The sequence below is a fragment of the Aplidium turbinatum genome, chromosome 1, assembly GCF_918807975.1.
Source record: "Aplidium turbinatum chromosome 1, kaAplTurb1.1, whole genome shotgun sequence".
In the NCBI taxonomy this organism is placed as follows: Eukaryota; Metazoa; Chordata; class Ascidiacea; order Aplousobranchia; family Polyclinidae; genus Aplidium; species Aplidium turbinatum.
The window spans coordinates 42,820,203-42,837,438 of NC_137472.1; the positions used below are offsets into that span (position 1 = coordinate 42,820,203).

Below are 17,236 nucleotides of genomic sequence, written 5' to 3' on the forward strand. Positions count from 1 at the left end.
AAGAATTGACCAAAACATGTGGATTGAAGTGTGTGAACAGTATAGCAAAGGTAAAGTAGTTTCACCCTATATGTTTGGTCGAGTCCTGTTTTTGTCATGAGTTACCAAGGGGGGAGGGGGGACTTGTATATCAGCTCCCAATATTTTGACAACTGAAAATTTCACAATGCAGATCTTGAAAAGGCCTGAGTCAGTGGTTAAAGGCTTCTATAAGCATGCAAAACTGCCAGGAATAACTTATCCGACGCTTTGTCAGTCTGAGGATAAAGACTCCAAAATCAACCAATCTCGCATATTAGAAAAAATGAGATGCAAAAAAACATATCAGCATGGCGGCTACATGTAAATTCAACCCAACTTTCAAGAAGCTCTTCTGCGACTCAAATAAGCTGTCAAGTGTCAAGGGGGGATATCAAGTGTTCTAAGTTAGTCAGTTATAGCCTAAATGTTGTCCAACATTTATTTTTAATATGATTGGCTTGTATTTGCCATGTAATTATACACTATACAGGTATGCTGTGTTGTTTTTAGATTTTTTTAGCACGGTTGCCATGTGCCACTTTCAACTTTATGTGTGGACATACAATATACATTTGTAGTGCGGATAGCAGACAGATATTTTGTGTTCGCGACATCACTACGCACGCACCACAATGAAGAAAGACTTATTTCATTTTCTACAGTTGCAGAGTTTAGAGTTTGCTTTTAATTTGTGTTATAGCCTATGAATATTTATAAGGTTCATACTACGTTCAATAAAATACTGATCAAGCTATACTAGATCAGGCTATTTAGTTGTTGAAGTTTTTAAACAAGACCAAAATGGCAAGTAATGACAGAATGAATGACCAGCCTGATTCACCCGGTCCATCTCAACAAATGGACATGCATGCTGACCATCAGGATAATGTTATTGAAGATAACATGCCAATTGAACTACATGCTTTTATGGTATGTTTAGATGTTATGTGTTTAACCTTTAACATACCAAGCCTCGCTCACCAACGTCGTTTACCAAGGTGGGGTCCTCCAAGGACCCCATCGTTTCTATTGCTTAAAGTATGCAGTATATACAGGGCCATCAATAATTAACGTTACATCTTCAAACAAATGTATTTAACAAATGGTAGATCATAATTGAGTAATAAACATATAATATTATTGTCAAATAAATAAATATTTAGGAAAAACAAGTTTTACTCAATGTGTCGGCCATTTGCGTCCAAAACAAGTCGGAGACGCTTCGAAAAGGACCTGCAATAGTCACGATTTAACTCTTTGAGGTATTTTGGCTCATTCTTTTTTCAGATTAGTCTTCAGCGCTTCCAAACGTTGGTGGTGCTTAGTCGAAACCTTGCTCTCTAGCTAAGACCAGATGCCAAAGTTTAGGGGGTTCAGGTTTTGGAACGAAGGAGGCCATTCTTCCTTGGAAATGAAAAACGACAAATTGGTTGAGCCAGTTTTGCGTTCTCTCACTATACATGCAATCAGTATACCGGCACATCAAAGCACAAGTCAACTTGTAGTCTACTTTCTTCATCCTTACTTAGATTACAGTTTATACAGCTAATGTAACAAAGGAAGATTGCTGAAATTGTAAGTAAAGCAGATGCCATTTTTATGACACTGTAACAAACCCCTGTTCTTATCCCAAGTGTTATAAAAACTAAAATTTTTGTCTTAGCATCACATACAGTATAATATATGTGTTTCTACAAATTACTTAGACAAAGGATCATATTCATAAACACACAGTTCATTCACTGTCATCTTCACATTCTTTTGCACTGTCACAGTTGTGTTGGTGACTCGGTGCTGTTCGCAAACGAAACATTTGCATTTGGAGCATATAATGTTAACTTTTCTATCGTTGTTTCAAGGATATTGAAAACATCTTCCTCTCTTCCGTCTCACTAGCTGCCTTGACGCTAAGAATATGCTTCAGTGTTTCGAGCTACAGAAACTCCAATAGTCTACCTTCAATAGCTCTAACGATGTGAAGCTGAAAACCAGATGGATTACATGTTCTGCGCAAGACATTTGGTTTCGTCAATTCTTTGCCTAACTCCACCAAGAAATGATATCCTTGATTAGATTTTCTACTGTTTCAGTCTCTGTTTTTGAACACCCAAGTGATATAGGAATTCAGGGCTCCAATGTCAAGCACGTTCATAAAAAGTCGGAAAGGCCATCTTGACATTCGTCTGGCACAAGAATATTCACTCACCAACTTGTCTGCATCATCCACTCCGCCTTTTGTGCGGTTATATTCAAGTATCATGTTGGGTTTCTTGTGATCTTCATTAGACAGTGAATCATCAAGATACTGAGAATATAGTAAACGAACCGTCCTATTTTTTTTAGGCACATAGCTTACAACTGACAGTTTATCAGAAAAGATAAAGTTTGATGATAAAACATATCGTCCCTTCGCAACTTCCATAACTACAGGAATATCTGACTTTTTTTCTCAGTGTTCTTGTCTTGGTGATATTTTTCTGGAGCAAAATTCTACAGTTGGCACTGATGCAAAAAATTTATCTGTGGTGACACTTCTTCCAGTTGCAAACAGTGATTTCATCATGTCACACAGTACACACAACCCAACGTCCTTGATTTTTCTCTGCTACACTCCCAGGAAGTTTTCCAGTATAGACTTGGAGATTACACAGATAAGTGGTTTTCACGTCTTCAGCTGCCCACACTTTAATTCCATACCTTGCTGGTTTTGATTTCATGTACTGTCTCATTGGAAATTTACTTCGGAAAGAGACTAATTGTTCATCTACCGTTACTTCTTCAAATGGCTTATAGAGTTTTTTGCAGTTTTTTACAAATCCATCCCAAATTTCGCGAAAAACTGCAAGTTTAGCATTTTCTTTTCTTTGACCACGTGTTGATTTGTCATCACGTTCTCAAACTCTGGCAAAATGTAAGGACATTTTTCGCGTGAAGTTAACCGGATAACATTCAGCATTTGTAACCTAATATACCAAGGGGGGTCCCATCAGGACCCCAGGTAACGTTATGCTGTTTTTTGCATATGTTTCAAATAATTTTTTAATTTTTGTCGCACTATACTGGACTTGCTTAAATTTATGACACATACAAAGATTAGGAGAAAAATTGTTGCTATAGCTAAGGCGGGAGATAAAAAAATTCACCTCTGGGGTCCCTACGAGACCCCGCTTGGTATGTTAAGGGTTAAATACATTTAATTATTATATAATTAATATACACTTAGCTTTTTCAAGAATGCTTCATGTTGTGGTAATGTATGATTCTCTCTTTATTAACAATATATATAATACTAGTATATGCCTGGCTTTCCATCAGCTGCCCTGAAATCTGAACAATCCTGTCTCACATGAAAGGAGAAGAGCAATATATACCACGCTTTGCTGCCACTGATCCACCTGCTCTGTGGTATAAACATTCAAAATAATTACCATATTTTCTTGAATAGAAACCGCGGCTACTATTTTTTTATTTTTGAACATTTTGTGTGGCTTCTATTCGAAGACGGCTTCTATTTTTCTATATGAACGTTTTTGTCTTCTAATTGGTGCTCAGTGGACATTCGAGTTTATCTACCATAAGTACCGGTAACAAGAAAATGGAAACAGTAAGTCAGCTGCAATGTCTCTTTTTTGTAAAATCGCTAATCCGGCTGCTATTATTGTTGCATCTGTGTAAAGCCAACAAAACCAAAAGGAAGTGCCGGTAGTGTTAAAATTATGCGATATCTTTTGTCAAAAAGTTTATTCTATTTACTATCCAACCACTACTGTAATGTGACAACTGTTTTTTGCATGTGCAAGCTCTCAATGACAGCCTTTACATTACCTTTTTTACACCCCACACAACACTCTATCGTTTTATTTTGAAATACAGTAGAATTCGCCTATAACGGCTTCGTTTATAACGTCAATTCGCCTATTGCGTCATATTTCGCTCGGTCCTGGCAGAATTCCTATCTTTTACGTACATTGTAGTTCAGCTACAACAGCATCGCCTATCACGTCAATTCGCATGTAGCAGCACCCTATATTGGTCCCCAGACGTGTTCGTTTATAACGTCACTTTAAGCCATCACCTTCACCACGAACGGACAGTCTTTTAATCCAGTTAGCGCTGCTGCTTGCAAAATGTCTTCCCTTTATTTTGCTACGTCGTTTGCAGCAGGGACTTTAAGTACCGTACCTGAATTAACTGTTTTCCCGCGTGAAAAAGTATCACGTGTAAAAAGCAGCTCTACAGCTGACCTTTAAACAACTCTTTTCAACCTCGGTAGAAGCCCTGAAATCAATCAGACAACTAGACTGATACTTCCGAAGTCACGACGATAGCGAGCAAATCCTACATTCTTTAGTAAAAGCTGAACGCTATGTGGTAGAGAAATTCGTGTCAAAACCGAAACAGCTGAAGATCAATGCCTTTTTTGCTAATAAACAATGAACTTCTCTACTATTATACTGTATGTAACGAGTTGTATTGCGCAAATTTCCTGTACCTTTCGTTGTAGGTTATTTTTTTTAAACAATTTCTTTGTTTACTGTATTTTCTGCGTGACATTTGTCAGTTTAGCGGTACACAGCAAACCTGACTGGATTATACACCTCTGCAGGCCTCGAAATTCACGGCGGTCATGTCCGCCGTCACAGCATGTGATGTCCGCGGGAAGTACCATCTAGATCGGTCATATTTGTCCGCCGAGAAATAACTCAGAAACTAGCGATACAAATCGTCATTGCATAGTACTAACAATTGTTGCAAGAATATAATTTCCCGCGCATTCTAGCGTGCATCTAGAAAATGTGAATACCGTATTTCTCACCAAGACAACAAAATCTATCATTCTTATATTAATTCAATGTAGACGCAGACAATGAATCAATGTAAAAATGATAGATTATGTTATCTGGGTCCATACAAGCAGGAAAACGTTCGATTTTTACGTTGCTTCAACAATTGATGACATTGAATCAGGGTAACAACTCAGGTGACTTCTTCGCTAAGAATCGATGGGAGTACCGGTACTTCTACACTAATCAGCGCAACTTTGTTCAAGTTTTACGTCACAATATCTGGCTTTGATCTCCTAGTAATATTGATACGGCAAGGTTGGTTACAAAATTAGATTATACGAGTTCAGTAAGCTATTTACAGCAAAATTTGTGAAGTTTTGGTATTACTGTAAGAAAAAAAAGGCCCAGGGAAAATTCACTTTCGCTCACATGACACGCAAAAATAAACTTAAAGAAAAAGGCCTAGTGAAACTTTGCACAGCAGAAAATAGTAGCGTTAGCGTAGAAGTTTTTTCGACTTGTGCCCAAAGCATTGTGACGCAAGAAGCCGCACGACCTCGTTTGGCGAAAGTCAATCAGTTATGCGGCGTATTGAGCAGCGACACGGCACTTTGACTCTTCAAGCGCACGTCGTTGGTCTGAAAGCCTTTCAGAGTGACTTTGCTGAAATTTTAAAAAGCCTTCTAAACCGTAGCTATAGTTCTCAAATGGCGAAGAATTTTCAAGATAAAGTGAATAAAGCACGACAATCGACGCTAAAACTGGTGTGTCCGCCTTGAGACTTAATTTGTCCGCCGAGATAGCTGCTCAGACCGGACACGTTTGTCCGCCGTCAACAAAAACGAATTTCGAGGCCTGCTCTTTCTTTAATCAAAAGACAGTTTTGAAATAGTTTGCGGTAGTTCGTCTATAACGTCAACTCGGCTATAACGTCAGTTTTTGCAATCCCGTAGAGGTGCCGTTATAGGCGAATTCTACTGTATTTGTACCTTTAGCAAGCTGCACTGTTTTGTAAAAAGTTATAATACTTGTAAACATGAAAACATTGAAATAAAACATGTACAATGCTTGAATTACGTTTTTATTGTGTGTTGTTAGATATGTTTGCGTTGTTTTCTTTTATCAGTAAAGAAGTGATTTCATCAAATTGTCTTCTGCCTCTTCTATGCGAGGGTAGCTTCTATTGGTCATTTTAAATCAAATCATGCGGTTTGTTTCTATTCAAGAACAGTATGCATGATCCAAAAATTATTATATGGCAAAGTGAGAAAGCCAATCTGGTGTAACCTACACCTCAGTGATCATGCCAAAATGTCGTTGGATCATCGGTTTTCCCATTCATCATGATATGCATAAAATACATCAATTCCATAGTCTTTGTGCTCTTGTTTGTAGCCGTGAGTGACATGAGTTGTTCTGTTTATAGAGAAATGATTTAGAAGCAGACAATGACAACCATATTGCAAATGCAAGATCATCAAATAGTTTGCGTCGAATTTGTATCCGTGGAATACGACGATTACGACATCGAGGAAGAGGGCGCCAGGTATGTGCAAAATAATGTTTCCTTTATTCAACTATGTTTTGACTTTTGAGTTAAACATATTGATGTAATTATAAAATAATGATCATGGTATGTAAAACAATATTTCATTATTTAAAATGATTCAGTTGATTCACTTCAGTTTTATGTTTGTCAAAGCATCATTAATAGCATGATATGAGTTAAACCCAAGTTTAAATTAAGTTTATACCCAAGTTAAATCCAAGGCTATCAAGTTAAACCCAAACAATATTTTTAAGAAATCATTTCTCAACGCTAGTCCAGCATATTTAACACGTTCAGTGACTAAATTTTGCACATGGTAATGGTATCAGGAGATTAAGCTTGCGAAAAAGTTCATGAAATCAAGTTCAAATACAGTTAGTGTCACAGTCTAGTCTTCACAGTAACTATACCTTGCTGAAATTATGGCCATTCAGCTTTGTACTGACACTGACAGCTGGGAAAATCGTTACAGCCATTGAATAAGAGTTAGAGATTTGCTTTTACCGCTCTACCATTAACGAAGTCTCATGCCATCAAGAGTTCAAGATTTGCTTGATGTTTGAGTATTTTTGAACTGTACGAAGCTGATGCTCCCAAGAACTTTTTTTTGGAATATCAGACCCAGTGATGTTTCCAATATATTTCTTTTTAACGTATCTGAAAAATTTACGTTTTGGTTTTGAAATAAACTGTTACAGAGTCGCTACTTTGATCCATTCGCTGCAAGAGGTGCTGATCGCCATGCTTATGCACTCGGAGGTGTGCCATCAAGTCCTGATGGTTTCTCCGATGACTCATTGATGGAAGATGACCTTTCTGATGGGATGAGTAGTATCTCTGATTTTGAAGAGCGACTTCCGTTTGCTGCAGAGTACGGAGAGCCTTCTCACTCCATGTCTGGAATTATAGTTGGGGTGAAAGGAGGAAAGCATTCACGTGGCGGGAAAAGGTTTTAGCAGTGCAATATTTTCATTTGTATGATTTTTGTGATGTGATGTAGGCCATTAATTCGTTTGGATTATATTTTTGCTCAGCATACGTGACTGTTCTTCAAAAACTTCTTTCATGTGTACCAAATCAATTTTTGAAGACAAAAATTGCATTTCCATATTGACACAACATCAATCTTTTGCGCTGAATCTTGATGTTGATGTTACCGGTATTGTTAATTGCATCTTTGTATATTTACTATATTAAAGATAACATTGCTGCTAATAAGATTTTATGAGTTGTTTTCTTTGGTCTGAAATCATGCGCATCAAACATGACATTTATCGAACAGGAAGGTCGAACATCGTCAGCATTCGTTGGTGTAACGTGATAATTTACAAAATACACCAACCAGATGCAAAAATCACGATCTTATTACAACAAAAAGTGATGGATGAGATCTTTAAATCATGCAGCTACTTTATAGCATGGCTTTTATCTTGGTTGCACTTTAGCTCTTTTAATCGCTCCACTCTTGACACATTTACTGTAATCGATGGGTGGTATGATGTTTGTCGTAAATTTGCATGGAACATTTTCTGATGAAGATCTGCAAATTCCATTATTTCGTTTGCAGGCCGTTAATATTCCCCGACTTGGGTGTCTTGGTTATACAATGTATCGAAATTAAAACGGTAAACGTTTATTCTTCCCAGAACGCGCACTGGAAGCAGTTCAAGCAATTCATCATTAGACGTGGGATATTGTGGATCTCGGAAACTACCAGCCAATGTTGTGCAGAGTAACTCACAGCGGGTGAACCTCATTGATAAGCTTCAAAAATTGCGCAACGTAAGTGGGGCTCTTGTGTTCACCAATTGTTTGACAGCCCGATTTAAAACGGGTTTTAGGCTTTGAAGTATCAATTATCCCAGACAAAAATGTCAATTTTTACATTGATTCAACGTCTGCAGACGTTAAATCCATGTAAAAAATGACTGGTTTGCTGTCAGACAGCTACATGTACAAATGCTACATGCAGCATAAAGCAACATTTAATTTACATTGCTTATGAAATGAAGGAACAGTTGCATCAATATATTAAGATAATCGCTTTCAATGACAATGGACCAGGAGATTTATTTTTTTTTGCAGGATAATGAATTCACGGATGTGATACTTGTTGTCGACACAACAGAGATCCATTGCCATCGCGTTGTGCTTGCCGCTTGCAGCTCCTATTTCCATGCTCTTCTAACTTCATCGTGAGTACAGTGACCAGTAACATGGTCGACACAGCTCATAACCGATACATGCCATAGATACAATACACGGTCTACGACTTAATGCCGTGGTCGGAATGACGCGAATCCTAGACCGCAAGGCACGAATGCAGCAAGACCTGAATGACGCAATACCTTATATGAATGACGCGAGACTTAGTTATTTCTTACTAAAACTAATTGTTATTTTTGGAATAGTTCTGTTATGACTGCTTCGAGACTACAAGTCGAGTAAACTATGTGCACAGCTTGGTTTTGTGCAGGAAGTAGATCAGCATAGTAGAAGTAGATCTACTCTAGTTTTAGACTTTGTTTTTGTTGGACGAGTGAGGTTCGCACCAACCAAGTACGACTTAATCACATGGCAAAGTTTACATATATAAGTGACTATCCTAGACATCAGCTTACAAATTTTAGAAACAGGCTAATTTCTTATACGAATTCTCTGTTTGCCACGGTAGTATATTTTTAAAACCTATTTGCTTAATATAGGAAAATCAAGTCCTTTGCCAAATTGCGCATGTGTCAACACTTTCGTCTGTTACCGGTCTTCAAAAACAAAAGAGTTGTAACTGACTTCCTGCGTTGTTGCTAAAGCAGTGAAGAACGAGATTAACTGGGAGGGAAGACTTACACTTTGAGTTTGCCAGACGTTTCTCATTAGTAAGATTTCTCTGCAGACGTGTGTATTAAGATTAAAACACACCAAAAAAATAGTGGCACCTTTATCTGTACTTTGTTAAATTTAAGCGCAAAACGTTCGACGCGTTTGAGCCCAGGGTTTCCTTTTTGCCACGCTAGAGTGGCAGGAAGACTACTGTTTTCCGGACTACAGCGAATAACTACCTGAGAGCAACCGGTCTTTGTTCTCAAGACACGCAGACCATTTATTCCATTTTGATGGTTGGAAGATGGAACAATCGTTGGTGAGGTCGTCTGTAAACTGTTCTTCAGCACCACACTTGCATGAAGAGAAAGACGCGACTCCCAATCGGTACGGTATTTAGTTGTGCCAACAATCTTCAACCTCGTGCGACGACAATGGAAACGCAGCCATTTCCACATCTGTCTCTGCAGGAATAGACCAGTGGAGTGTCAGGGATAAGGAGTCAAACCTGTTGGTATTTAGTTTCTATGCTGGTTTCAATTTATGGTCCGCTCAATCAGCGCAGTGCCGCTTTATCAGCTTCACTGAGAAGTTGAGGGGCTGGCAATGTCTTGATGTCAGCCTACGAGATAGTCTACGAGAGTGCTCCGTTTTAAAGAGTCTTGACCTTGGAGTATAGATGAGGGTTTGAATGTTCGTTGACCAAGGAGCAGACTTGCGTCTTTGTGACAAAGCAGTTGGAATGACTTGGCCGATAAGAATACCATAAATGAATTACTTTGCACTACACCAAACCTGTTTGATAAGCTCAAGACTTAGCACATTTTAGCTTGGCCCATGATCGCATTTGGGTTGGACAGCTGGTTTAAGCTAATCATGAAGCACTTTTGCATGTTGCACTGTCCAGTACTTGCCTGTCTAAGCGTCAAAGCATATTCTTGCGTGGGCATCATCGAATCAATATTCAAAAGCACTCGCTTTAAAAAGTTGTTGCGAATGTGGTTGTGACCAAGTTTGCTCTTTCCAACAGGATGCGCGAAGTGAAGGAAGGAAAGATAACTATCAAAGGACACAAGCCTCAGACGCTGGAACTGTTGGTGCGACACGCTTATGCTGAGTCGGTCAAGGTCACCACGGATAACGCACAAGTGAGTAGGGAAAGTCCGTTTACGAAATTGGTTGTTCGAAAAGGAAGTTGATGTTTCTACAGTAATTTCTTTTTAGTACAAAGTTTAAAATTAAGATTTAGTGTTGGTAGCTTTTGTAATTTGTTATATCAAATCATCATGAAACTGGCTCAACGGGTATTTGCGAGTGGTTATATAATTATATCGTCTGTTGAGTACAGGTTGCAATCTCGTCACATGATCTGTTAAAATACACTGCATATCCGGCGTTTTGTCTGCCACTGACAATCTGACATCTTCAAATATAGCTAAACTTTGAAAGTGGAAAACTGTGTTGTACACTTGCAAGGCTGCGATTTTTTCTTTCTTGTCGAACGACCAAAAATTCTGCTTTTGTTTGTCGAATAGTGGTATGAGTATGACGTCACAAGAGTCAGATTATAAGCGTTTGGCCGCGAATTACTGCGTGATAGAGAATTTTTCCTTTGGCATCTCTTTAGTCTCGCTTAGTACGTTAATAGTTATGCACGTACCCGCATGCAAACACAGTTAGGAGCGAAACATGCAAGTTACCAAGAAACACAGCGAAGATAAAGCATAAAATGAACTGCTGATAAAAGAAAACGGAACAATACCACGATAATACAAAACAACGGCGTAATGCTACAGGCCTACAGCGTTTGAGATGGCAAACAAGCCTCTTCGTACAACATTGCAATAAACTACATGCAATCACGGGGAAAACTGTGTTGTACACTACACTTGTATAGCTTTTACTTTCAATATTGCTTTACACCAGAGAACTTGACAGCTGCTGTTCAATATTGAAAACATGAGTTTACAATCTTTTCTTTCAATTTAAGATATTTTACTTGTATTTCTAACTAAACTTCATGGCAGTAATAACAACTGTACTATAACTTTTTTAATGTTACAATAAAACATCTGTTTCCGTGTTATTCTTTTCTCTGGGCCCGCTATGTTTTGGGCCATTTTAAATTAATCTAATATTTCCACTGAGGTCGAATTCAAGATCACGTTGGGTCTGTTCTGTTGTTCGCCAGGATGAAATTATACACAAGGGCCCCGAACAAGTAACCACAAATGATAGTAAATGTTGTCATTGTGTTGGCAGGATGTGTTGGAGGCGGCTGACTACTTTCAAATGGACACATTGAAAGATCATTGCGAGCGGTTCCTTGTAAGACAAGTTGCCGAGTCCAACTGCTTGGGACTTGTCCAGTTTGCCGCTTTGCACTCCCTCGGTGAGAAATGGGTTAATGTTTTTTGAAAATTCTTCATCCTCGCATTTACTTCCACGTTGTCTGATTTTGATGCTTTTCTTTCAGAGCGTCTGTACAGGAAAGCAAAGCGCTATGCCGTGCGTAACTTCGCAAAGGTTTCTCAGCAGGAAGAGTTTCTCCGGCTTCCTCTGCCATCGGTGGCAAGATACCTCGCGGACAATTCGCTGGTCGTACAAAGGGAGGAACATGTGTTTGAGGCCGCCATGCGTTGGCTTGAAGTGAGTTTGTGTTTGCTGCGTCACAACGGTTGATGCATCCCAGCCAACAAAAGTTGTCATTTTATATCGTTTCGTTATTGTCGACATAAAACTATGTGTAAATGGTAGCTTTTGCAGTCGGGATTGTAACTTTTAACGATAATATCAGTCCGAAACAAACAAATTTATTTTTATACGAACCAGTGTAATCATCAACAGTCAAATATCGACCTGTGAGCAGCTAGATCATATTCCGTTATGCTTATTCGAATAGAATTGATTGTATTGTAAATTTGACAAGACATATAACCTTCATATCAAGCATTGTTGTGGGTTTGACACTTGTCAGAAGATAGTTCTTCCATTTTTTAAAGTTCAGTGCTGCTTCATGTTGAAGTTTTAGTTGTTATTATTGTCGTTTGAAATTAAATCTTACTTTCGTCACAGTTTGTAGAAGACCGCAATGAGCATGCTGCGAAAGTTCTTCGCTCTGTTCGATTGTTCTTCGTTGGTTCACGATTTCTTTTTGAAGTTGTCTCAAAGCATCCATTGCTGCAGGTATCGTGTTTAATCAGAATTAAAGATAAGAAAACGCCATTTAACCGCCGAAACTACTTCAAGCGTGCTGTACTTCTGTATGCTTTCAACATTATGCTGATAGCTTATAGTTCTGTAACTTCAGGCTGCATAGTGCATATACTTTGTATTTAACTGCAGACAGTGCACAGCGTTTCGGCTATCCGGCCTCCTCAGTGCAGGTACACTGGTATTGAGTTGATTCACTGGTATTGATTAGAGTTGATTCTGCCTCAGTCTTCATTGAGTCAACTGCTTCCACGCCATTCAGTATTGAGCAAGAGCATGAGCCTCTTTCAATGCAAAGTATTTAGTTTTTCCCGTATAAATCTGAATCTAGGTTAGTTTATTTTTAACTAAATGTTGGACCCACACAGGACAAACCTGCAGTACAGGAAATACTATCCGAGGCTTGCAAGTACCATGCACTGGGCCGCACAGAGTGGAGACAATCCAAGCTCCCACACACCCGGCCCCGCGCCTCGTCTGGTAAGCGACATCTGCCTTATTTGCGTGTGCGACTATGCTTGTATTGTCCCAGACAGCAAATCAACCGTTTTTACTACGTCTGTAGACGTTGGTTAATGTAAAAAACTGTTGATTTGCTGTCTGGGGTGCGGGTATTGCTTATTTGCTTTCAATACTCTACTTATCGTAGTAATAAAAGAGTAATACAATGTGCGAGGTAGATAGAACGGACAAATACTTTCATGTAAGTTATAAGTTTGTGCTTTACCAAACTTACAACGAAACGCCCAAGATCGTTTGATCACGCCATGGTTGGTTTGTTTTCTAGAATCCAACTTTTTGGAATCGTTTTAATTTTTGCTTTGAAACCCATAAAAGAAAGTTTAATGTTTCCTTATGTTGCAATCTTCTTTCGCTCTAAAGTGAACGTAAGCCTATTTAAAATGTTAAATGATCGCAACTCTTAGTTCAACTACATCTTTGTTTTATTTTGTGGGCGGGTCCTGTGTTGCAGGTATCAGTGAAGTGCTGGTAACAGTTGGTGGCATATGCAACAATAGAAGGCTACTTTATACTGAATGTTATAACGCGCATACTCGTGAGTGGACTTCGCTGGCAGACATCTCCACCCAGCACGCATCCATGCACAGTTACAGGTAACTCTTTCTCATGTCTGTTCAAAAACTCTTATGTTGTATTTTCCTATTATGTAATTTTGTGTTATGCTGCACTGTAAATTGGGAAAAAGAGCCCTTTTTTTATATAAAAAAAACTGCCCTTACCGTCAAACCTTTTTTAGTGTGTGCGCCCATAAGAATGATATCTACATAACCGGAGGTCATAGCAACTCGGGCATGACCGTGGACACAGTATCAGTCTATCTGTCCAACATCAATCAGTGGAACCTGTTGGCAAACATGCACTACCCACGCGAACGACACGGATCTGCGTCTGTAGACGGCGCTGTTTATGTGGCTGGTATGTTTTGTTTGTCATCGTTATCAAAAAGCTTGCAATCAATGTCATTGATTCGGAGTAGTGGATGATCTCTAAGCCGGTTTGTTTCAGTGCCTTGGTTTATTTTGCGTGAGCGTTTATGTCAACGTCAATGAATGGTTTCAGAAATTTAAGACAGTGATTTCAAGTTTATATTATTACCTTATCGTAAGACGAAAGTCCATCACGCTTGACAAATGATTACAGGAGGTTTGATGGCGTCGCCCAAGAATCGAAAGAAGCCTGGAGTGTTGAATTCCGTGGAGAGATACCGACCCACCTTCAATCGATGGGAGAAAGTTAAGTCGCTACCCAAGCGTTGCTACTCACCAGGTTGGAGATCTTGCCTTCATACAAACGAGCTTTCGACACCAAAACAATGCTTTGCGGTTGCAAACTTCCGCGTATTGACCATAGGTTTATTTTGAGAAACTTTGTAAATTACAAGATGTCTGTAGTCTTACAACAAGAAAATCTTGACTTGTTGTTGATTCCCGGAAACCGAGAAAACAACAGCAAACTTACTATCTAATCTATCGTATAGGGCAGTGTTTTCCAACCTTTTTGGAAGCGACCCCAAAGGGAAAATTGATGACTTACTGTATGTTGAAAGCGTACAACGAAACTTGTTATTACTTCAAACCAGATATTCTTTTTTTATTGAAAAAACAAGCGACCCAGAAAGTTTTGTGGCGACCCAGCTTTGCATCGCTACCTATAGCGAGCCACTGGCGTAGTGCGTCAACTCTGGAAAATGTCAAACAAATCGCAACAAAATTGAATTTTGCAAACTGTGCAGGTTATGTACCAACCTGTGGTAAAGGTCTCAACTGATCAGCTTTGTTTACTGTTTTATCATTGAATTGTTTGGCATTTTTAAACCAAAGTGCATGGGCGTGATGTGGCTATCTCAGACCCCCACGCCCGGCTGCATGTTTTATCACACTTGTCACTGTTTTGTAGGGGTTCTGTCATATCAAGAGAAGTTGTACGTGATTGGAGGTGTGAGCATGGCGGATGAATGTAACAACTCAAGCAAAATCATATTGGATTGCATACAGTGCTATAACCCGCTCACCGACAGGTCAGTCGCAATTCAACCAACCTCTGTTTCCTGTTGAGAGTGTTTCAGCCGCGAAACTGCTTTTTGTAAATTTTTTATCGCCTTCCCATGTTAATTGTAATAGTTTCACATATAATGTTGCCTTCCAAGTGCGGTATGTTGGCTGGAATATGATCCGGTAATCAATGTTTGCACAATAACGCTTGGATGGTCATTGGTCAATTGGCTTGTTTAAAACCTCCCACAAAATTATTTAATCGTTGCTTCAACGTTATCTAGTTGGAGTCAGCTACCGTTAGGGCGCGCACTTGCTCGTTTATCCTGCGATTCATATGGCGACCACTTCTACATGATTTCGAACAACGAGACATCGGTCTTCCGATACGATCCATCCACCAGCACCCTGGAGAAGTGGAGGGAACTCTCTGTGGCTAATGTAGAATTTGCCGGTGAGTGCATCGCACTTTCTTTTATTCAACGTTGTTTGTGATCCATGTAACCGACAACAACTTGTGCAGAAGGAGCGATCTACTTGGCATCAGCTCAAGGCTGAGTACTCACTGCAGAAGAGTGAGCATAGCGTTTCCAGTATGATTAATGTAACCCATTGCTCGATTATTTTTATAATCTTCAGCTCGAGATAGCAATTATTACAGTATAATATAATCAGTTCTTTATCTGTCAAACAACAAGTCAATATTTAAACGGTTTCACACTGACAGAGCCTGATATGAAATCTAGTTTTTACTCTGCAGGACTGTCAGCGTTCAACGGGAAGCTTGTGATCAGTGGAGGCCAGAAGGGAAACACGACTCTCAACCAGATGTACATGATAGATCTCGACAGTGGGGACGTTGAGGAGGAGACCAAGATGAAGCGATCCCGATGCATGCACGGATGTGTCCCCATCGACAAGTTCGGATGATTTGTGACAAGTTACCACGGAAGTTTCTGGTTGCATCTTTTAACATCCGGATCCTTTTAGGCTTGATCATATGGAGCAGGCCTAATTGACTTCTACGCTGGTGGTCACATCTCACAGTTTTGACTTTCGAATCGTCAAACACTTGTATGCTTTTGCTTGTTCGTGGCAATGGATTATTTGTGTGTCGTTTGTCTGCTGCACGTCTTGGTTTCCAAGTGTTCAGGGCTGTCTGAATATCATATTACGCCGTGTTTTAGCTTTCCCCATCCCATTCTCCTACGTGAGATTTGTCGTCTGCCTGTAGAAGGCAACATGGCGGCTCTGGCAACCTCCCATATGCTATGAACTTTAACAGTCAGCTTGTATGAAATTTGTATGTGTTGCTTGTAACGCGAACCAAGTCGAACGAGCGTCGTGGTTTATTTGACACTCCCTTGTTGACCACAACACATGTCAACACAATGAGTGTTCAGTTTTGTTTCTGATGAGCTGAGAGACGTCTTTGTCAAGTTTTGTTATCGTTGAGTTTGTGAATAACTTTAGTTGGTTTTCTCTTGATCCTCAATTTCGAATGCAACCATCCAATCCGATGAAGTAAAAAACAGGCCGATTTGGGCCTAGGAAGGGAAATGTTTTTAAAAATAATGCAGTGGATGTTTTTCTCTTATTTTTTATCTAACTAATTTTTCGGAAATAGACAAACTGCGTGTGCTCAACGGGACATCTTAATACAGTTTTGCAATGTGCAGTGGAGCCCCGGTTGGCGACCACCTCATAACAGAACTATCACTGCAACTTCAGCTCGGTTCCAAATATTTTCTATGATCATTGGTCATGTAATATTATTTACACAATCAGGTTTCCAGACCGCGGCTTGGAAACTGCAGTTTTCTTGCGGTGAATAATTCACACGTTCAGCGTGCCAATACGTCACACCAATTAGCATATTTTCGTTCCTGTGGGTGGTCATGGTCATGTTAGCGGGATTCCACTGTTTCAAGACCGCTGTTGTCTTGGACAACTGGCAACTTAGTGCATAGCAAATTAGTTTGGCATCGAATATAACATGAACCAAGCCAAACGACTGAACAACTTACGAGTGCTTAGTCATCATGACTGGCAATCGCCAATCCCCATCTCAAAAACAATCCTCAAAATTTAATTAATGTTTTTGAAAATAGGCTACATGTATTTCATTTTTTGGTGTAATAATAAATATGTTTTCTCAGGGGGACCAGCAACTTTTTTCAGAACTTATCTGAACGATATTTGAAATAATCACCTGCATCCTGTTTGAAGCAGATTTATGATATGTTTAATATTTAATAATGTGTTGTTTCATCATTTCTGCGAAATAAACTTGAGAGCTATTATATCAACGCTGCCAAACTACAATGACACAG

At 39.3% G+C, this 17,236-nt stretch overlaps 1 protein-coding gene across 1 annotated transcript; it reads left to right on the top strand.

The window, feature by feature from the left end:
• Positions 1-720: 720 nt before the first annotated feature.
• Positions 721-17,059, top strand: LOC145780200 (kelch-like protein 24). The gene is made up of 16 exons (XM_082591907.1): positions 721-951; positions 6,235-6,354; positions 7,056-7,306; positions 8,004-8,139; positions 8,443-8,552; positions 10,208-10,325; positions 11,440-11,569; positions 11,654-11,826; positions 12,253-12,363; positions 12,759-12,870; positions 13,364-13,505; positions 13,649-13,827; positions 14,053-14,178; positions 14,809-14,929; positions 15,188-15,357; positions 15,664-17,059. The coding sequence occupies exons 1-16, from the start codon at positions 823-825 to the stop codon at positions 15,831-15,833; spliced, it is 2,298 nt and encodes a 765-aa protein (XP_082448033.1). The 5' UTR covers positions 721-822; the 3' UTR covers positions 15,834-17,059.
• The last annotated feature ends 177 nt before the right edge of the window (positions 17,060-17,236 follow it).